The sequence below is a fragment of the Parasteatoda tepidariorum genome, chromosome 7 (assembly GCF_982258835.1).
Source record: "Parasteatoda tepidariorum strain Cologne lab strain chromosome 7, Ptep-v5.0, whole genome shotgun sequence".
Taxonomy (NCBI): domain Eukaryota; kingdom Metazoa; phylum Arthropoda; class Arachnida; order Araneae; family Theridiidae; genus Parasteatoda; species Parasteatoda tepidariorum.
This window is the reverse complement of record NC_141761.1, coordinates 44,801,849-44,824,751: the sequence shown is the minus strand read 5'-3', so window position 1 is coordinate 44,824,751 and position 22,903 is coordinate 44,801,849. Positions and strand designations below refer to the sequence as shown.

The 22,903-nt window shown below is 29.0% G+C and overlaps 1 protein-coding gene across 2 annotated transcripts; it reads left to right on the top strand.

Moving 5' to 3' along the window:
• On the top strand, positions 1-7,422 carry LOC107446462 (uncharacterized). 2 transcript variants are annotated; one of them, XM_016061128.5, is made up of 3 exons: positions 1-230; positions 1,348-1,835; positions 7,205-7,422. In XM_016061128.5, exons 2-3 carry the CDS (start codon positions 1,357-1,359, stop codon positions 7,221-7,223), a joined length of 498 nt encoding a protein of 165 aa, XP_015916614.1. In that variant the 5' UTR covers positions 1-230; positions 1,348-1,356; the 3' UTR covers positions 7,224-7,422. The 2 variants fall into 2 exon arrangements, with proteins under 2 accessions (XP_015916614.1, XP_071039624.1); XM_071183523.1 differs by lacking the exon at positions 1-230 and adding an exon at positions 307-430.
• The last annotated feature ends 15,481 nt before the right edge of the window (positions 7,423-22,903 follow it).

Sequence of the window (22,903 nt, the reverse complement as noted above, 5' to 3'; positions counted from 1 at the left end):
TCTTCCTAGCTCGTTCGAAGTCTGCGAGGTTTGAGCTCCTTGTCTCGCAAATGTGATTTTTTAGCATGTAGTGGGGATGCTACCTTAAAAAATGGTTTATTAAACTGTTTCTTAATCGTATCTGTATCCTTATGATGATCAAAAATCTAATCTTTGCGCCATTTTCACGTTGTTAAAATAGTTCTTAAAAATTGTCTATTCCTGAAATTTAAATCCTAAAATCTCATAAAGTAAGTTACAAATAAATTGATCAGCTTCTCAATGTTTAAGTTTTCTGCCAATGATATTAGAAATTACTTTCGCACTGTCTTGAATTTATATTTTGCTTGTGACCGGTGTTTATTACTTCTCTGCGTTTTTAAATTTTCATTGTAAACTGTGTTGTTTTGCTTTATATCAGATTTCTAGATCTTGTATTCAAATCGGCTTGGTAAGATTGTAAGACTGAAACAAGTGTAACAAGCCGAATATTTAAAAAATAAGAAAAATTGCCCAAAATTACTGTTATGCGTTTAACTACGTCTGATTAGTATTTGACTTTGAAATACCCTCTAGTCTTAATTATTTTCATAAATTAAACTGAAATAACAAATTTTATAGTTAAAGTAATAAATTCGTCAATTTTATGCCGGACGCTGGGATCTGGGAGTAATTTGCTAATTTTATAATTCATTTTTAAGTGTATATCACTGAAACTTTAAATTGTTCACTTTATAGCCTAACTCTTTCTTTTTTTTTTCTCGAAATTTAGTATCTTCAGGATAGTTAAACTTTCGACAGTCCATAAATTGAGATAAGGTTTATTTAACTTAATATTTTAGAAATTAATCATCAATCATTAGATTACAATGTATAACAACAAACTTAACTTATAAAAGGACAACATTTAGCTTGCTAAAACTTGTCAATGTATTCGTATCAAATGTTGAAAATAAAATTAAATTTTAAAGTAATTATTCATTGTAATTGTCAGATATTACTATTAGCAGGTTATCCATTTTAAAACCATTTTCGCACAGCATTTGTCTGTATAGGTGATGTAAAAAGTTTTATACCTGTATATATCCTCAACTTAGTATCATTATGCAGTAGTACATTGCAATCTTGGGTATTATAATGTTAGGTCTTCATAAGTGAAACAATTCTAAGTCTTAAATCATTTTGATCCTGATTTTAGTAAGTATTTGTATTTTGCAACTAACCGTTGAATCCAAATAAGTGAGCTCAAAGTATTTTTAAATTTAATAATTCTTAAAAAGTGGGTATTTGTAACTCGAGAGGAGTTGAAGTGATTATGCCTAACCATGTATGATTTTGAAGTTTATTAAATTTTAATTATTTGGTTAGGTGTTAGAGATGTCTCCTGCCTGTGTGTATGTTGGTGGATTGAGTGATGATGTTCAAAAAGAAGATCTTGAAAGGGAATTCAGTAAGTTTGGAAATTTGACTAAAGTTTGGGTAGCTAGAAATCCTCCTGGATTTGCCTTCATTGACTTTGAGGATGACGAAGATGCTAATGAAGCGATAAAAGAAATGAATGGAGCCACAATTAATGGATCAGAAATCCGATGTGATATTTCTCGTGGTCGAGGTAGAGGAGGACGTGGTGGAAGAGGGGGTGGCGGCTTTAGAGGAGGCCGTGGTCGTAGAGATTATGATTCTGGTTTCCGAAGTGGAGGAGGAGGTGGCGGCTTCAGAGGAAGCAGAGGCAGCGGCGGTTCACGTTATGGTGGTGGTGGAGGTCGTGGCGGCGGAGGCTATGATAGACCTTACAGCCGAGGTGGAAGTGATAGAAGTTCTGGAGGATATAGGAGTCGCTCTCCTATGGGTCAAAGGTATTTTTAAATTTATTATTAATAATATTGAGTGTAATTAGATGCACTTAGTTTTACAATTGAAAAATGTAATTTAAGTCTTTGAATTGTACTTTAGGTTGTTTCGTTTTGACTTTCCGTGAATTAGATATGTATGAAAGTACTGTACATCAAATACTGTGGTATTAGTTCCTAATGATTTGTTTTAAATTTAAGAAACTGAACATAATCATTCAATTTCAGTATTTTAAACACTCATATTAAGTTTTTTAAATCTTTTTTTTCCTAACAGAAAAGAAATTCAACAAAAGAAATCTTTGCTTCTACGGTTGCTTGGTAAATAAGTTTTTATGAAGTAGTCACTGACCCATAAACAGAATATTTTCAAATGTTCTGCAACAGGACTTATTAATTTATACAAATGTTCTGCAAGTATTTCACAGCAAAAAGAGGTCAAATTAACGTTAAAATATTATATTTTCATTTATTAAAATACAGGATCATGCACAAATACACTACATTATTTTTTAAAGCAAGACCAACATTCTTGATTTGTTACTTTTTCAATCACTTTTGAAGTACAAAATTTTGCTAATGACGATGATGATGAATTATTAATAAAATGCCTATGATATGAAGAGCCGAAAATTAAAATAAGGGCTGCCTTAAAAGAATGTTGGGGATTGTTCTACAAAACTATCGGAGGCGGGAGGTCGCGGGAAAACGCTGTCACTTATTCAAGATACAAATCAGGGGTCTGTCCAGGTCGAATTTACTACCGTTTAGCGGTACCTTCACAAATTCAATTTTAGGTAAGACGGTAGTTTCACAAATTCAACTTTAGGAAAAACGGCAGTTTCACAAAATACTTTATATTAAAATTTTATTTTTGTATCCTTTAAGAAACAATAAATCTATATTTTTACCATGTTTTTGTGTTGACTTTTTAATATAATTTTTCACAAATTATGTCAAAATTTTCACAAAATAGGTACCTTTCAGAAAAACCTAGACAAACCCCTGCAAATTGTTCTGCAGGACTTGGTTTGTTCTGCGACGCACGTCGCAGTTTTAGACCCTTTCTGCTTCTGGGGTCACTGAGATTCTTAAACTAAATGTTTAAAAAAATTTAATTATGTTAATAAGGGAAACAAAGGTTATTGGTTGTTAGTTATCACTGATGCTTGTTAAACTGTATTTTAATCAAATATAGTTTCATAATTTTTTTTGGATCTCTGGTTAAAATTGGGAATCAAGCTAACTAAAGACGAATTTTTGAGTTCTTCAGGTGTCATTATTTTATTGATTCATTAAAATAAAGGAATTGTAATTAGCTTGCATCTGCTGTGCTCTTTCCCCTCTGTCAGTGTTCTCCCAAGACTTAAGTTGCCTCCCCTGGTCCTTTGATATCTAATAATTGCCTCTCTGCCATTTTTGTAAAAAGCAGCCATCCCTTAAGAATACTGCCTTATTATTCATATTCTATTTAAAAATTAAATTACCGATTGAATAATAATAGAATTCTCAACTGGTTGAATTTTTATGATTTTTTTGGGGTGAGGGATATATTAACGAACGAAATGTTCGGTCCCGTGCCTTGCTAAACACGTATGTTATTTTTTGTGGATATAGTAAACTAAAAGAGTGAGGAAGTTTTATATTCTGAACTTTTTTCTCTCTTCAACTGATTTTTTTTTTCTTCATTTATTTATTTATTTATTTTTTTTAAAAATAATTTTGAAATGTCTACTTCAAAATAAATTCTTATACCGATTTTTGAAACCATCTATAGAGTAGAATGTAGCAATAAGCATTTTTTCTTGTTAGCTTCTTTCACTTTTCCATCCCTAAATAAAGGCCTACCCAGGCAGATGTATGGACAAATTTTTCCCTGCATTAGCTAAAGATTACTAATTTATTTTTTTTGTACACAAGACAAAGAGTAATTAAAAATAAAAGCAAGTTAACACATTATTTGTTACTGTGCATTATTTTTCAGTCATTTTTGTATTTCATTTGATTGGTCATTTAAATAATGTATAATGGAAAGGAGTTTGGAACCGTTAGTTAAAATTCTTTCCTGAACAGATGAAGTGAACTGAAATTTAGGTCCCTTGAAGGTAAACTATAACGGGGTTTGACTGTATTAAAATTTTCACGGCTGTGTAGTTTAGTAAAGTGTAATTTTCTTTTCTTGCTTCCCAGCATTCAAGAAAACATAAAATTTGAACCATGAACAGTAGATAGAATTCCTAAATTTCTGGGCAGAAATTAAATGTTTGCATAATTTTTAACTAGTGTATTTTAAATAATGAAAAAAATTATTACCCAAAAGGGATTGTGATCTTGAAATGAAGAACTGGATGGATTATTCCAAAAATTAGTACTGTTCCCAGTCCTTCCTTTAGCTCATAAAAGATAATCAATGATTTTTTGTGGCTTAACAAAATATTTGGTCAGAAAAGACTTGGCAAAGATTCAGTTTTGTCTTTTCTGTAGTTATCAGTTACATAATATATATCGTGTCACCTATGATTCTTGTCTGCAATATTGTACATATTAAAGAATGTGCTTAACTGGGGTGCAGAAGATTCTCATCAGGGCTTAATCCAGGTTTTCAATCCTAGTACCTATTTTTGTGAAGAAAAAAAATTTTTCGTGAAAAAAAAACTTTTTTTGTGAAAATTTAGTATTCCTAAAAAAAATAATAAAAAAAAACTACATATGTATACAAAGAGTACAATACTATAAAAAAACAGTCACATATTGCGCAAGGAATTGCTTATAAGACAGCTTGCAGATTAATTCCATTTATTAATTCAATGTAAATTATGCAGCCAGCCAGCATAGAAATTATGGAATTTACTATACAGATTAATATCATGGTTAAAAATTAGATTTACATAAAGTTTAAAAAATTTTTTTAACTTACTTACTAATAAAATTTATTGAACTTATTATGATTAAGAAATTATTATTTTGATATTGTGCTAACTTTTACTTTTGAATTAATGGTGGAAAAAATAATAGAAATACAGAATACATAGATAAAATTATAATAACCGCTCGGAAAACTATTCAGCACTTTAATTCCTTCGAACTTTTTTTTTATTTTCGCGAAGATGCGTTTTTTTTTTCTAAAGTTTGTTGAAATACTGATTTTTTATTTTGTGAAGATATCGATTTTTTTTAAAAATTTTGTGAAGGTATCGATTTTTTTTAAAAATTTTGTGAAGGTACCGATTATTTTTTTTTTAAATTTTGTGAATTTACCGAAAAACGGTACCAAAATCGACCTGGATTAAGCCCTGCTCATGGTCAAATATTTGTCCAGTACAGTTTATAAATTTTCTCTAAAATTATGAATTTTTTTTTTTTTTTAAAGTTGCAAAGCTTTTTTTTTTTTCAGACAAAATTTAATACAAATTAACTAACTATGTAATAAAAATTAAGTACATAATTTTAAAAAAAATTGCTAAATTTTAACACATTACTTAAGTCACGTGTGATCTCATTATGTGTACGACCTCATTAATGTGATATATACACACTGCACTAATCCAAATAAATTATTTGGACTGTATACCTTTCAGAGTTTTAAAATACATCAGCAGATGTATAATACATATTTAATATTTCTTCTGAATTGAATACATTTTTAGAATTCGAACGTAAAATTTTTAGTTAAATTTACTACCATTTAGCGATACATTCACAAATTTTATTTTTGTATCCCGTAGGATACGATAAATCCATATTTTTACAATGTTTGTGTGTTGACTTTTTTAATTTTCTCAAATTATGTCTAAATTTTCACGAAATAGGTACCTCTCAGAAATTTGATTAATATGTGTAAAAGCTCTTTCTAATATTGTATATTTAAAAATAAGATTTTAGATTATTCTTTATTGAAATTTATTCAAGTTCCAAAAAAGTAAGGATTTCGGTGAAAAGTAATTGGCCAAATGTTAATGAACACACCGTGCACCATAAAAAAATATGTGCATTTCATTTTATGAACATATATTTATAGTTTAAAACTAATTTATGCATTTTAAAATTAATTTAAAATGCATATTATGCTTTACATTTACAAGTAATCATTTCTTTCTTTCATTAATCCAACTAGTATGTGTGTTTGTTAAAAATAATAAAAATTAAAAAATTGAAATTGTAATAATTCATAACACTTAATTTAAGTTTCTGCTTATAAACTTAAAAATTTCAAACTAATAAGTAAAACTAATTCATTTATAAATTAAAGTTATATACATTTGACTTAGCAGAAAATGTTCTTCTTAGACAGTAATTTATATATTTTGACCGTATTGATAAGAAAGATAAGAAATGAAAATCAACTATGGATATTTTAATATTTAATTAATTTTTCCATCTCTCTTATACGGTGTCGTAATATTAAATAATAAAAAAATTGCTTCAAAAGTTCTTACAACCAAAAATTTTGTAACAATTTTCCCTTTTAATCTGACCTAATGCTTCCCTAGACCTGAACCTCATTCCTTCCAAACTGCATAATCTGCACCCCTGGGGTTTCAAAGGACTGTACAAAATTGTGTTATCAATTACATCCTTAAATGTTCATTTAAAAATGTTCAAAATATGGTTCCTAAAATAATCTTATTAATGAATTTGAAATATTTCTTATTTTTTCCCCCCTACTGTGGTTTTTGTATCGCATATGAACAACAGATATTTACAGTCATGTATAAACAATACCCACATTTTTAATTAAATTTCATAGTTGAAGTGTTGCTTATTTTCAATTTTTTGATATGTTGCCAAATTAAAAGGGCAAGACTTTGTCAAACCCTGTATATCTTGTTTGTGGTTACATGAAGAGTAAACTTTGTGTTTAGGGAGAAATTTTTATGTAGCTGACAAATATGTATCTTCTGAATCTACAGATTTAAATCTTATTAATCACATCATAAAGGGTTAATTTATTGTTTTCATTATCTCACCCTACGGATTGATACTGTTACTTGCTTAAAAGATACATTGTCAACAAGTTACTGATTTCCCAAAATTTACATTCTCAACAATTCCTTCAAAAAAAGATCCAGTTCACAAAATTGTGGCATTGAACACAGCCCTTGTAGCATTAAACACAGTTGTTACGAAGCTGGTTGAGCTGATCTTGTTATTTTTCAATGAACTTCATTCAACTATGAAAATTAATGGATTTCATGTTAATACTTTTATATGTGATATTAAGTGATAGTCACTGATACTGATTGCATCTTTTAAGAGCATTGACTTTTTGACATTCAAGCAAAGCTTACATTCCTCTTATGTACTAAAATTTCAACTGTTATTTCTGCAAATATCAACTTTATTGTATAATTTGTGAACCTTTTTCATTTAAACAGAAACGGCAGCAACTGGTAGGGAATTACTGTGTCGTATGTCTTCACCTGATACTTCATCGCGTAGAAGCAGACATTCCTGTTACTACTAAGTGTTGTAAATAGCATCTTAAAAATTGTCTGATTTTTTTTTTTTTTTTTTTTATCAACCTGCATATTGACTACTTCATTTCATCTATTGTACAACTTGAACACAATAAAAGAGAAATAATGCCAACAAATTTGTCTATTGCATCATATCCAATTCCCGTCTTCTGTGAATGTCTGTTAAAAGAACTTCAAATATTTTAATTATTGGTATGAGATTTTACTGTGCAAATACGATTTTAAAAATTCAGTTCATTGACAACTGACAGTTTTTAAAATAAGTCAATTTAATTCCCTGAAATGTTGCAGACTAAATTATTATACAAACACTACCTCTTCGTGTTTATAGCCTTTTCTATAGTGTTATGATTTTTGGTTTTAAACCAGAAGCACCCTAATTTTTTGAAGCAAGAGACCCCTTGATTTATTATTTTTGTCTAAGCTCCAATTTGTTATAAATTTAAAAAAAAAAAAATGTTTTTTTTTATGATTCTTTAAATTAAAGAATATAATTTCATAGGAAATATTTTTGTTCATCAAAACTCAAGTGCGTTTCTTAACTTTAAAAGTTTTTCCCATAATAATAAAAAATAGCATTTCAATTCATATCTGTTTCTAAAAACTTTAAACAGCATGATCACCTTTGTATTTAATATTAAGTTGAAAACATTTTAAGTAATTAAACATGCTCAGGCTTCTTTTTGTAAAATATTAATTTTTTTCAAATCCTTCATATTATTTAGATATTATAAATCTGCACCAAAAAAAAATATTATTTAATTGATATGATTCTTGCTTCAATATTCATGCCATACTACCTTTTAATGAAACTAAATATAAAATAAATTTGCTACTGCTAATTGTTGGAAAATTAGCATTACTCCTTTGATAATTTTTCAAAAGACCTTTTTCTGCAGAATTCAGTTTGATTCATTTGACTTTTTAATTGGTCAATAACATAATTAAAATATTTTTGAGTTAAAATTTATAAACTATCTTTCAAAAAAAAAAATTTTTTTTTTATTTATTTTTTTTATTTGTTGCTTTGAATATAAATCTAACATTTTTATTTGTAAACAGTACCAAATGAATAGTATTTATTTCCTTGCCCTCTGAATTACTATCCTGGATTGATTCTTCTGTTGAAACTTGGGAAGTTTTTGAACTATGCACGAAATATCTCATCCACTTATGGAACTTTATGCTTTGTAATTTAAAACTAAACCAAAGCATTCTTTTTTATTCATTAAAGTATTTTTTACTAAAATTCCGTCAACGTGTATATCAGAGCTTTTACTTAAAAAAAATGTTGATTTCTACTTAAATTATTTCTTGTCTCTAAATATGAATGTGTGAACAACATATATAACGGAAAATGTAATTAATCGAAAAATTTTCTTAAATTTGAACTATTCTGTTGCATGACTTTTTTGCCATGCAGATGGCTGTAAAGTATGTTTTTTAAGCTGATTGAAATTTTCAAAAGTGGCTACATAAGCTTATTAACTTAATTTTGTATTTATAATACGTAGGATTTGCTTCATTTTCAGTCTAAAAATATTTTAAACTCATGCCATTAACAAGGTTTAGAACTATTTTTAATTTTAATACTTACCACACAAGAGGTGTGCTTGATCAACAAAGATTTTTGCTAGAAATACATTGCTCATTGAATCAACTTTATTTTTTCTTAACCTAACTATATTAACTTTTTTTTGCCTACTTTGTTAGTGTGCTTTTTTTTCTACATTTATCTTAGGGAAATTTAAATCGGGTTTCACAGAATTTAAATGATGCATATTAATGGAGTGTCATTTAAGAAAAATGCTCCAGAAATTATACTAAGTTTGACTAACATACAGAACGATTTGGTGAGCAGCAACAGTTCAAATTAATCTAGGCAATCTAAAACAAACTGTTAAAGTAGTTATGGTGATTAAAAAGGCCAACGAGCAGAAGTAAATTTCATAAAAGTAAATTTTGTCTAGCAACATGTAAAAAAAATATCAATTGCCATTTAGAAGTTATAGAGCTAAAAAATGTCATTAACGTGCGTATGCAATTTGCATGCCTATTTATTTTCTTGTAGTAAAAATACTGATAGATATTAATTTTTCATGTTTTGCTGATAGCAGATTGACTGATCTTAGAAGTATTTTAGTGAACTTTTTTTTTTTCCAAATATTTTTGATTTTTATATGCTGGTGCGACAAATATTTCCAAATTTGTAGGAGAAGGATAGAACAGCATGATTTTGTTATTCAGTTATTTGCATCCAGATGTAGTTATTGTAACTGGCTTTATAAAAATCTTAATTTTAATTATCAAAGGAATACAAAAATATTTTTTACGTTAATAGCTGTTGTACTGTAGTCTTATGTGGATCCTTTAAAACCTGTCAATAAAAAGCATAAAAGTCTGCAGTATGCTTACCGGGCTAGAAATGTACAAAAAGGTTTAAAAAACGTTTGAAGTGCAAAGAAAAACAGGCATATAGTCTGCAAAGTGAGTCTGCAGTTGTAAGCGCAAATTGGTGTTCTTGAGATAATCTTCATTACTGATAAGGACGGTGTATCTTGTTAGTTTGTTAATTATTCTGGAAAAAATTTTAATATTTTTATTCTCAACAATTATAACTTAATATAGATTTTGGTTTCTTCATGGGTTTTAGTTTTTATACCTTTATTTTCATAAACAGATAAAAATTAATTTTCTTCTAGCATATGTACAATATTTGAACTAAATAAACAATTATATATATTTATTCACATTATCTAAGTACTTATGCAAAATTATTTTCAAAACTCACTGTCCAATGTCTGGTACATTTCTGTTACTGAAATGAGATGTTTTTGGCTTTCAATTGGAATTGATTTTAATTTAAACTTATAACTAATTTTTTATTAAAATAACATCATACAAGGCATTGAGTAAAGAAAAAATAAGCCTCTAGTGTTTTATATTAGTTTTTTTTTCTTCTAAGAAAAGTAATTCATTTTAGTCAAATTATAACGAATATTTTGTTTTATTTAAAATAATTCAGTTTTCAAAAAATGATTTATTTTTAATGCAAATTTAAAAATATGGTCTTATAAAACTGCACGTATTTTTTCCATTTAATTTATGTTGCTGACTAATATCTTTTTATTTTCAGAGTGTACTAAAAACATTTCACTATAATCCCTATGTAGTGAATGTCTAATCGCTTTCATTTGAAAGAAAAGAACTGTGTATTTGTATATATCAAAGAAAAGCTCTGGCTAATTCCCTCACTCATCACCCATTATTACACTTTCCGTTAAGTTAGACTAAGTTTGGAACACATGTATTTTGTGATAAATTTATTTAATTTCGATATTTTGCAATTATTGGGGTAATTTCCCCCAATAGAATAAGTTCCTCACAAAGATAAGTCACAAACTTCCAAGTGTTCCTTATCAAATGAAGAGAAAAACTAAGTTATTTTAACTAATGAGGTAAATAGCTTTAATTGTCTGTAACGTTAAAGTTTATTTTTTTTTTATCAAGGTAGAAGTCTTACGTCTTTTAATCAAAATAAGTTTAAATCATACAATCCTTTTTCAGGAATAAAGGAAAACCAAAAAGTTTCATTTCGATATTTTGTATGAACTGGGGTGGTCAATACAACGTTTTTAACAAAATTGGAGTCTCAAATTTGAACCATGTGTTCTTTACGAGATTTATAGAGAAAAAAAAAAAATTCTTTTGGATATTAGTAATTATCGGGAAGATAAGGGGTAATTGCAGTAATAAATGTTTTTACCAAGATGGGTGTCTCAAATTTGGGATCATATATTCTTTATCAGTTAATTTAATAAGAAAAACTAAAAAGTTTCATTTCTATATGTTATTGTGGAGACAAATGAAGAGTAATTAGCAGTGCTATATTACCAGCTTTAATATAGATGTAGGTCACATAATTAGAACGTGCTTTTGTATGAAAAAAGAAAAACTAAAGATTATATCGATATTTTGAACTTGGGGCGTTATATATTTTGTAACCACAAAATTTCGCTCATTTTGTCATCACGCATAAGCCTTTTTTAAAATAAACTCAAACTTTAAGAATAAAAAAGTTATCTGCACAGAATGAAACAATTATAGTATAAATAAGATTCAATATTTATATGGTATTATACTTCAAATATTTCTATTTTTTTTTAATTATTTGAGGTTTCATGAATTTTAAATAGGAAGCGTTTTTTTTTTCTCCTGGAAAAAAATAACCCAAGTTTCACAAGTTTTTAAAAGAAATTAGAAACAAGTGGAACATCTTTAAGAGTCACGTTTTTCGACACTTCTCAAATTCTTCATGTTGCAATTACATTGTGTTAAAATAACAGATGGGTGATGAAATACGACACAAAACTATGTCAAAAAAAGTGATTGTTTAAATGCGTGATAAAAATAAAAAAATCTCGCATGTAGCATCATCAGGAAGAAAAACGTTATCGTCAAAATCACGTGGAAGAACATTGCAATAGTTCCAAAAAAAAATAATAATCGCTTAAATTACGATAAAATCGTCACGAATAAATCGTGTTAATAAGCAATTATTTATATGTCTAAAATTCGCATATGACGTAAAAAAATTCTGAATTTTTAAAACCACATGGAAATGAAACACATTAACTGCCGAAAAACAGCTTAAATTAACAATAAAATCGGTACGAACAAAGCGCCTCAAAAAATGATTATTTAAATATGCGATTTGAAAGACGCGTGTTGTAATGATCTGTAAGTAAAAATTAGATATTTTCAAAATAATGTGGAAAAGAGTGGTAAAAGTAATTTTACGATGCAATCAGAGTAAATAAAAGAGTCAAAAAGTGTGCGATTAAAATATTTAATGCACGATTTAAAAATCACATGTTGTAATAGCGTATTAAATGTATCTGAATTTTAAAAACCACGTGGAAATTTAAAAAGGAACTGCAAAAAAAAAAAAAATCGAAAAATCACTTGGTTTTAAGATGAAATCGGCAAAAATAAAGCGAGACAAAGTGATTACTCAAATTCGAATTACCGAAGCAATTACGGTGAAAAAGCAGATCCAGAAACATAGATTTATTTTCAGTATGATCTATGTAAATTGAGCTCGTCAAAAAGTGATGACTCAAATGTGCAATTTAAAATTTTTGGAATTTTTTTTATTGTTGAAAAAAAAAATTTGGCAGCTTTTGCGGGCCGCAGGTTCTACACCCATAGTTTAAACCAGCGTTTCCCAACGTGGGGCCCACGCCCCACCGGGGGGCAATTCAAAAATGGGCTCGACATGAGTTTAAACCTTTTGCTCTGGGCCATTTAAATGCAATGCAAGATTTCGTTGACAAAATCGAAAGAAAAAAGCAAATTCTTAAATAATTGCGGTCAATAAATATTATGTGACTTATGGATTTTTTAAGCGACAAACCAGAAAGGAAGTATCTGTTAAGAGTCGATGGCATTTGTGAGTTATTTTGTAGAGCATTTGTGAGTTATTTAGCCAATATCTTTGAAAAACTCAATTTATTAAATAAGAAACTTCAAGGAACAAATAAAACTCTTGTTGATGCAAAAGCGAAGATATTTGGCTTCATTACCCTTATTGAGTTATGTCAGAAATATATTAACAAAAACTTTGAACAGTTTCATTGGCTCCAAAAATGTGAAGTAAATGATACCACTTTTCTTGTTATTGTCTATCATCTGAAAATTCTATCGGCTGATTTAAAAGAAAGATATTCTGATTTAAAACAAATTTATTTTCCAACATGGATGTTGCAGTCCATGTTAGTGGATTTGTCTGATATATCAAATATATCAAGAAGAACTTGCAGTAATGCAAAATGATGAGTCAGTTAAAACTTTATTTAATATGAAAGGAGTGATTGCATGGCTTCCTGATGAAACAGAAAACAAATACCCAAATTCAATCAAATGTGCAAGAAAACTATTGTTACCGATTCCATCTTCATATTTAGCTGAATGTGGATTTAGTGCTGTAAATGATTTTATTGGTAAAAAAAGCAAATCGTCTGGATATAACACAACGGGGAGACTTGAGACTGAAGCTAACCAAATTGGAACCTAAGATAAAATCTACGTGCAGCAAGCATCAAGGGCAAGAATCTCACTAAATTAAAATATTAAATTATTATAGAAAAATCTTTATTAAAATTATTTCGAATTTGATTTTTAGTTTTTCATTATATGTTCTGAAAGTTTACTTACTTTGTTTCGCTAACAATTTCCTAAGTTTCTTAAGTGAACAATTCGATTTTTTAATATTAAAAATTATGTATATGTTACATAGGGGGGGGGGGCATAAGAATTTTAGAAAGGCTTAGGTGGGGCAGGGTACAAAAAAGGTTGGGAAACACTGGTTTAAACTGTATTTAACATCTCACTCTCATAATGCAGAAACTATCGAAAGTAAAAATATGCTGTGCAAATTTTTAGAAAAATGTTGAAGAAACATTTAGATATTAAATAGGAGTAAACAGCAGATTGACCAATGAAAGGCCGCATACCCAAGTATTTAGACAGACATGTTGTCAGCAATTATAGTAAATGTTAAGCAGTTTTATAGTTAGTAATATGTTTGCAAAAAAGTAAATACTTTTAATCATTTAAAATTAAAAAATACAAAACTGATGCTTTTTTAAAAAGCAATATTCCTTTCTTATTGGTTAAAAAAAGAAATGCAGATCAATTAAAATAAATAAAAAGAATGGGAAAGGTTTTTTTTTATCACATTGCATTATACAAAGTCCATTTCAATTAAATTTTAACAATAAAAACTTAAATGTTTTTAGAATTAAATTTAAAAATGTATTAAATGTTCTTTAAATGAAGTTGATAGGGTTTAAAATTAGAACAAAACCCTTATAGAGCAAAATGAGAATCAATATGTTAAAATATTGAATTCTAAACCACCAAATGATCGAAAAACCTCTGATTTACGTAATATAAATAGAGTATTAAAAATATCATGATTTTTTGCATCACGTGGATAAACTATCAAATAAAGCACGTTAAAAACTGCTTATTTATATGCCTGATTCGAAATCCGTGTTGTCATAATAGCGTGTTAAAAATATCGGCACATTAACCTAATATTTATTTTCACTTATATATTTTCGAATATCGGGAGAACCTTGTAGCAATAACTGCCAAAATAACGATCAAAAAATAATTTTTCTTTCGATAAAATCGGCACTAGTTAAGCAAGTCAAAAAGAGTGATTCGTATTGTGCTAAAAATATTGTAATTTAAAAAAAACCATAGGAATGCGTAATACGACCGAAAAAGCGATCAAAATTTTTTTAGATTTGCGATGAAGTTTGCGCAAATAAAACGCGTTGGATTACGATCATTGTCATTGATTAAAAGGATAGATTAACGAAAATTCGCGTATTGTAATACTAAATTAATTGGGATTTATAAAACTGATAACCACCAAAAAAAAAGCACTCCTAATATAATTTTTCTTTTATCCATAGATTTAACTCTCTAATGCAGGGTGGCCACCCACCTTAAAAATCTGGAATTATCAGGGAATTTAAAAGAAAAGCTGGAATTTTTTTTCTTAATTTAAATTATTTTACCATTCGCTATATCCATTTTATTTAGATGGAAGTTTATTGTTAAACAGTTGAAATATCGTCAACTTAGCAATACTTGCTTGCATTAAGATTCTCTATCTTGCACTCTTTTTCTGAAAGCTTTTGTTCTTCCCATCCAATGAATTACTTTTTCTGAGCAAAACCTACCAATCATTCATTTTCTTGAATCGTTAATGGCAAAATTATAACCATTGTTGTTGTATGGATGCTAATTTTCTGGATTTCATTTTAACCTTTTATAACATATTTTATTTATAAAAAGAAACTTTTTTTAGTAATTAATTTTCAGTAATTATAATGATTATCATTAACTTAAATTTCTATCCGACTTAAAAAATAACACTGAAGTGAAAAAAGCTGATTAGGCACTGACTTATGTTGTCTGAAAGTGAAGTAAAAAATTTGAAATTAATTATAGATCATATTTTTCAAGTTAAGAACTGCATAGAATTTTTTATTGAAATGTCAGCTTCAAAATACATTTTAGTTTACATTTAAATTACTAACAAATTCACAGAGTTAAAACAGTTTGTAAGTGAGTAATCATTTTTACTTTCTTATGATTTACATCCGACACCGACAATTTAAACCATTTGATTTGATTTTATTATAATCAATTTTTATAAAACAAATTGTTTTCGATAGGTTAAGTATTTAATATAAAAATTTGATGATTATAAACTTAGTTTGTTTTATAAGATATTTTTCTAAGAAATTTATGTTAATTTTTTACGTCCTTAACCTGTAATTTATTTCCCAGTTTCAAAATCAATTACCTAATCTAAACTAAGAAACCGTGTGGTTAGATTGAAATTCTTTAAATATTCTAATTACTAATAAGAAAAATAAAAACAAAACAAAAAAGATTAAAGTTTAAAGAATTTTATCTTGTTTTTTTTCTGACGTATGCCACAAGAAATTTGACAATTTTGCCTTTGTGAATACTGAATGTCTCTTAAAATAATAGTGCTAATACAAAATAAACATTATTCAAACATTTGACTAAATACTGGTTTAAAGGAAATTATATCAATGAATTTTATAAAGAGCAATGTTTGGATTAAATACAATATAAAATAGCTCTATAATGAAATGTAAATAAATTTAAAAAAATTATTGATGTATAATCCCCTGCAATTATTTTCTCTTGCTTAATGAAAATATATTAAACAGTATTTATCCAACGATTTTTTGGGTCACTCTTTATTTACTATTTTGTGCAACATCTACTTAACTCTTTAAAAAAAACTTTTTTTTCATTAAAAGCAATATATTCTACAAGCTAAATATATTACTTTTTCCGCATCTGTTCAATGATATATTAAATAAATAACATTTTAAATAAAATACTTTATAATATTGAAACTTTTCTTGTACCCACCTAAACTTCATAAGGGAAAAAAAAACACGCTGACCTGGAAATTTTAAGATTTTTACTGGAAAACCTGATTTGAGTGGCCACCATGTAATGGAAACTATTAGGAGAATTTATTTTTTCCCCAGGTTTTTTGGAAGAACGCATGGCCAAACAGTGTACTAAAAAATAATAGTAATATTGAAAGGTGTATAGGCGATCGCAACGCTCGAATACGCCATCTGGGGAGAAGACCGGTTCTATGCCTTTGACCCTTCCTCTTTTTAGTTGTATCGAAATGTACTACGATATTTTTCGTATTTAATTGTTAAAAATATTTTTTTTTTTAATTTCCATATAGTTTTCTAACTTAAATGATTATTTGAAAATCAAGTCAGAAACGAACGTACTTCCTTCTCTGACGCCACACGGTAATGATAAAAGCATGCAAAGTGTTGCCGTACTGCTTTACGCCACCTGTAGCCCAGTGTTTCCCAAAGTGTGTTACGCGTACTCCCAGGGGTACGGGAACAGTTTAGCAGAGGTACGCATTCTTATGCGAAATATCTTGCAATAAACGAAAATTTCAAGAAATTTTATTTAAAAACAAAGCTAGCCATGAAAATTTACGACTACGTATTTTTCTATTGGCTATTTTTTGCAGAGTTAACAGTTAATAATTAGTGATGTCAATAGCCAGTTGTGATTTTTTGTGCAATTTTTTTTTTAATAAAAATACATTCATTTTTTTTTTTTTTTTTGTTAGTTTTACACAGCGTTACGAAAAATTTAGATAGGGTACACAAAAATCATACGTTTGGGAAACACTGCTGTAGCCCATTTCTATCGCCAATTTTAAGGAACTCGAAAATAATATTTGTCGAGACTAAATTACGTCTTAACATATCCTGATTCAAGTGATGTTCTCGTCAAGTGCCGCTTTCTAATTTATCAAGATGCTTAGGGAGGAAACATTATTTTAAGCTCGTACTCTTTCTTGTGTGTTGATGAATGTGCTTTTTTTCTTTTCTTATTATTAGTTTTAAAGTAAATAGTAAAATTGCCTTTTTTATCAAACAAATATTGCTGAAATGTTTTTTTTTTGTCGCTTTATTGGTTGTTTAACCCATAGTGAATAAGCAAAACAAGCTGAAAAGAACGTGCGCTGGCATTTCTGAAAATTGGCTAGAAATAACAAGCAAGTTTGGTAACCTCTAACTTTTTTAAATGAATTGAGTTAATTGTTTCGGAGGTAGGGAAGCTGAATCGTAACCTCCTAGTTCTTTTTTCTTCCTTTTTAAGAAAAGAAGAAGAAAAATCTATCAAAATTATAGGTACTTGCTATCTGAGCTCACATCGCTTGTTCATTTAGCTTTAGTCTTATTCCATATTAGAGCTCCAGGGCCTTCAACCATTTGCACCTAAATTCGCAGTAATTTCGGAAATGACGCGTTCTAGATAATAAAGATTAAAAAATTTATTAAGAGAAACAAGATAACAGGTAATTATAGTGTTCTTATTATTCTATCAAATTCAGAGTTTTTTTTCATTCGATTATTTTTTTCCGGTGTTTTATTTTAGAAAGATTAACTCAGATTTTTAGAAAACTGGACTGACTCTAAAACTAATACGATGCTCGAAATTTCTTAAAAATATGCATATTTTAAAATTTCATTTTTATAAAAATATCCAATAGAGTGATATGATGTAACTCTTTTCCACCTTCCAGACATATTTGAAAACACCTCTTACACCCACTAACTTTCAAATGAAAATTTATCGACTTCCTCATTCATGGAAAAATATGCTCGAGTAACTTGCCACCTCTACTTAGAAACGTCGTTCTTGACTAAAGAGTGAAATTGAGCAGTAGTACAGTGGGTGATCGGTTAACGAACATAATCCGTTCCAAGACTATGTTCGCTATCCGAATTGTTCGTTAACCGATCATCGATTCACCATAGACTTCTATGTGAAATCGATTAATTCGTTCTGGAGATCCTAAAAATTAAATTTAAAAAAATGTATAATTTCTTATTAAGTTTTTAAAAAAATAATACATACATATAGTCTTGCATATTAATCAGCTAGTCCTTTTCATTTTTTGCTTATGTGGCGTTGAAGAACATGTCCAATGATCCTCCCTGATCATCTCCGTCACTTTAAACGAAGGATGGACACAGCTTCCGCCAAGCAGAAATCAACTGTCGCTGTGTGACTTCTGACCACGCCTTTTGAATGATACGAATAGCTTCAAGAATGTCAAATTTTTCTTTCCTAAACTTTTTTGAAGTCATTGTTGAGGAGAATTGGCTTGCTTCAAAACACCGACGAAACAGCGCGCGAGTGTTCTTGAAAGCCGCAATGACTTCCTGATCCATCGGCTGAATCAGCGAAGTCGTATTCGGAGGTGAAAACTGAACTGTCAGCCAGAGAAAGTCTGTCAAAAAATTATCTTTAAGATCCTTTGGGTGTCCTGGTGCATTGTCCAATAGCAGCAGTGCTTTCAACGGCAAGTCATTGGCATCAAGGTAGTCCTTGATGATCGGACAAACTTCAAATAGCCATTCTTTGAAAGGATACTGCTTGACCCATGCCCTCTGATTCGATATCCAAATTGCTGGCAGTTTGTTATTAATTATGGAATTTTTTTTAATGCTCTGGGATTCTCAGAGTGGTAACCGAGAAGTGTTTTAAGCTTTATAATAATAATTATTGAATGACCTTTAAATTTAAATTCATTGTTAATTCAAGTTTCATTTAGTTATTATCAGTACTAAGCATGCTTTAAATATCTTATTTTGTGTGCAAAATGATAGCAAACGTTTAATAGTACTTTTTTTCAGGCCGAGCAGTGTTCGTTAGAATTCGTTTTGTTCATTATCCGAATATGTGTTCGATGTCCGAACACAAAAAATCTTTCTTGAAAGTGTTCGTTATCCGAATATGTGTTCGTTAACCGAACACAAAAATCTTTCGTGAAAGTGTTCGTTAACCGATTTGTTCGTTAACCGATCAGTTCGTTAACCGATCACCCACTGTAGTTAGATTTCTAAGTTGCTTTCGTGTGCAATGCGTACTTTCGGTTGTCCTGATTTTCCTGACGAAAAATATTTTCTCTGTTTATTTGTCTTGATTTTTAGTACTAATATTCCTGTTTTTTTTTTTTTTTTTTTTTTTCTCCTGTACGTGTTCAGAATGTTTTATTATTTACGAATACTAATACGGATTTTAAAATGGATTTGAAGAATTAAAGTAATATTTGGATTTTGTTGCGGTATTCTTTTTATTTAAATTAATAATAATAGTTAAAATCGCAAAATGCGATATTTTAAAGGCTGCTCATTAGTTTTTTACATTTACACGATTCAGGCATTGTCTGCAGGGTTCATTGTTTTGAACTTTTTAGGAATATACCCATTTTATGTAAGCGAAACTTAACTTACAATTAAACATTGTCAAATTTTTATAGTTATGGATTCCACGCTCTTAATAATTTTCTGCTAATGCAGTTATTAATCTTATCAGTTGAGGTTTTGTTATTTCTTTCATTGGATTTTGAAAATCATCCAATCAACAATGCGTTAATCATATTAGAATTTTTTAATGGTGAAATGAATGGTCATCCGGTAAATTACTTCCTACAAATAAATATGTTAAGCGGCATGTAATCTGCTATATGTGTGTTCCAAAAAATTTCTTGATTTTATTAAAAAATTGTATCCTGATATTTTTTTCTTAGGCCACTAAGGTGCCTGTCATTATCAATTCATTTAAAAAAAAAACTTTTCTCTTTGTTATCGGTGCCGTCTCACCTCTACACTGCCGATCAGTGGAGCAAGAGGCGTATCCTCTTATATTTAAAAAAAATTGTAGTACATAGTATGAAAGTTAGGATAAGGATCTGCCGAATTGTCTCCTTCAGTTTTAAACAATAGTTTGAAAATAAGGTCTGTAGTCTTTACAGAAAGACAATTATTCTAAATAAGTGGGAGCTCAAAATTCATAGCTGATAGTTTAAAAAAAAAAAATGGTTGGACCTCTAAGTGTTTATTAAGGAGTCAGTAATAAGTGACGTAAAGAATTCCCCTCAACTTATATAACTTTACTTTTAAACGGCTTTCACAGAATGTACTTATTTACAAGCTGTTTTAAAGCAAATAAAACGAGTATTTTGAGTTCTTCAATTTAGAGGTGCTTGTGTGAATATGCATGTAATGGCGGGTCATCATAGTATTTAAGGAAAGCATTACGCCAATGCGATTATTTCAAAAGAAATGGAGCTCTAGTAGTTTTTTTTTTTCTTCCCCCGCTGAGTATTTTATTTCATTTTATAACCGTCGTTTAACGGCCGACCCAATTTCATGGGTTTACGACTGCCCGCTGAGTGTAGTGGCTTGAAAAAGATGGAAATTTTTGGTCCGGCAAAGTTATGAAATCAAAAGCGAAACTTAATTCACAGCAATCCTTATTTTCCGCTATCAATAAATTTCGGGAGACAAGATAGTGTTATCCACGTTACTCTCTGTTTTAAAGAATTGTAAGCACCGCCAATATATCTGTTTTGGAATTCAACTTTTGTTTTGTTCTGCAAAAAAGGTAAGAATTAGAACTATGAAAGTGTGTAGAACAATGTGAAATTCAGACTAGATTATTAAATATTAACTTGGAGTGAAAAAAACCATGAAATTTCTTCCGCGGCGACGCGAGTTTTTTTTTTTTTCGAAATCTCAATTTGTTTTAAATGTAATGCAATTTTAAAAGTTTTTATTCGCTAATCTTGCATTACTTTTGATTTAAATCATGATTATTTATCCGTTGTTTTAGACTATCTATCACGAGATCTTTATCTTTTAGCTTGTGCTTGAGTAGACAAATTAGAGTTGGATACAGCGTATCGCTATCTTTTCTCTTTATGTGAAAGAAAACTGATATTTTCGCCTCTCTTCTCACCTACAAGACACAAAGCTGTTAGATGAAAAAATGGACATTTTTGTCGTTTTAAAAGAATTGTTTTATAAACATTCGGGATATGAAAATATTGATAGACTAAAGAAGAACTTCGGTTCACCAGTCATTGATGTGCGGCAGCACCTTAGGACAATGAAAAAATTTAAAAAAAAAATTTCTGAAAAATTAAAAACGAAAAAAAGTGCACATATTTGAGTTATATTTTGACAAGCTCAATTGCCCAGATATCAGTGTAAAGTGCTTAAAATGAGTAGTGCCGATTATATTTTAAGTTACTAAATCTCACAAAAACTCATTTTTTCCGAATAAATATACCCTTTTATCGACGAATTCCTATTGCTGATCCCTAAAATATGGTCCCAATAGTTCGGTCAGCAGAGTGGTCCAAAGTTTTGATCCTTAATGTTAATCTTACGTATTTCGCTATATCACAAACTTTTTAAACGAATTAAAAAATAAATAAAAAGAATTACAATTATGAGATTCTTTTATCCAAGAATGTAGAAAATAGTTTTAGTAGTAATTTTATTTAATAATAGTCAAAACAATTTAGAATTGTGAGGTTTATAATTTCTCGCATCATTTTAAAGAATGTAATTTTATGTGACAAAATTTGAGCGAAATCGGGTGAATGGATCATTGACCGATTTCGGTCAAATTCTGCCATTTAAAATTGCATTCTTAAAAAATGGGGGGGAAATTTATACTTCACAATGCAAAACATTTTCGACTATTAAATAAATTCATAAATAATAACTAAAAGCTATTTTTTGTATGGAATTATCTTACGATAAATGAATTTAATAATTTTGTACTGAAATTTTTCAATTAGCTTAAAATATTCTCAAAATATAACGAAATACGCATAAAGTGAAATTAACATTAAAGGGTCAAATCTTTGGACGGCCCTCCATCTCAAACTATTAGGGCCAAATTTCTCGAATTGCGACTGCCCCCTATATTTTTGGAGTCAAAAATATGAATCGATAAAAGGGAATATTCAAATAGTGCATGTGAGTCTGATTTCGTAAATTAAATATCGTCTGCGTTATTTAATTTGCATATTTAAGGTCACCCCTCAAACCATTAAGATTGAGTTCTAGAACGTGATGATTCAATAAGATCAAAAGTTATTCAGATTAGTCTGTTTTTTATTTTGCACACTGTACATCTATGTTATTTTTTTCATTGGTTATTGCTGATTGAAACCGCAGGATTTAAAAAATCCCAATATTATTACGATTAAAGAATTTCAAATTTGAGTTAGCACTCTTGGGTGCCATTTACTTACATCGAAGTCATCGCAAATCCAAACAACTTTTCAATCGTATTTTTAGCAGGTATTACTACCGATTTCCATGTAGTTTTTAGAATTTTAATACAATATTATGACTAGCTAGTTTGGAGTCATGCATTTAAATAGTCACTATTTGACGTACTTTATTTGTGCTGATTTGATCGTAGGTCCCAATTTATTTTTCAATAATTTTTTCATCTGTTATTGCTGCGCATATCCATGTGGTTTTAAAAAGCGTGGTATTTTTGATACGTTATTATTTCGGCATTCGAATTTTAAATAGCGCATTTTAATAATTCTTTTATTGCGCTTTATTTGTGCTGTTTTCAATGTTAATTTCGTGCGTTTTCTTTTTCCTTATATAT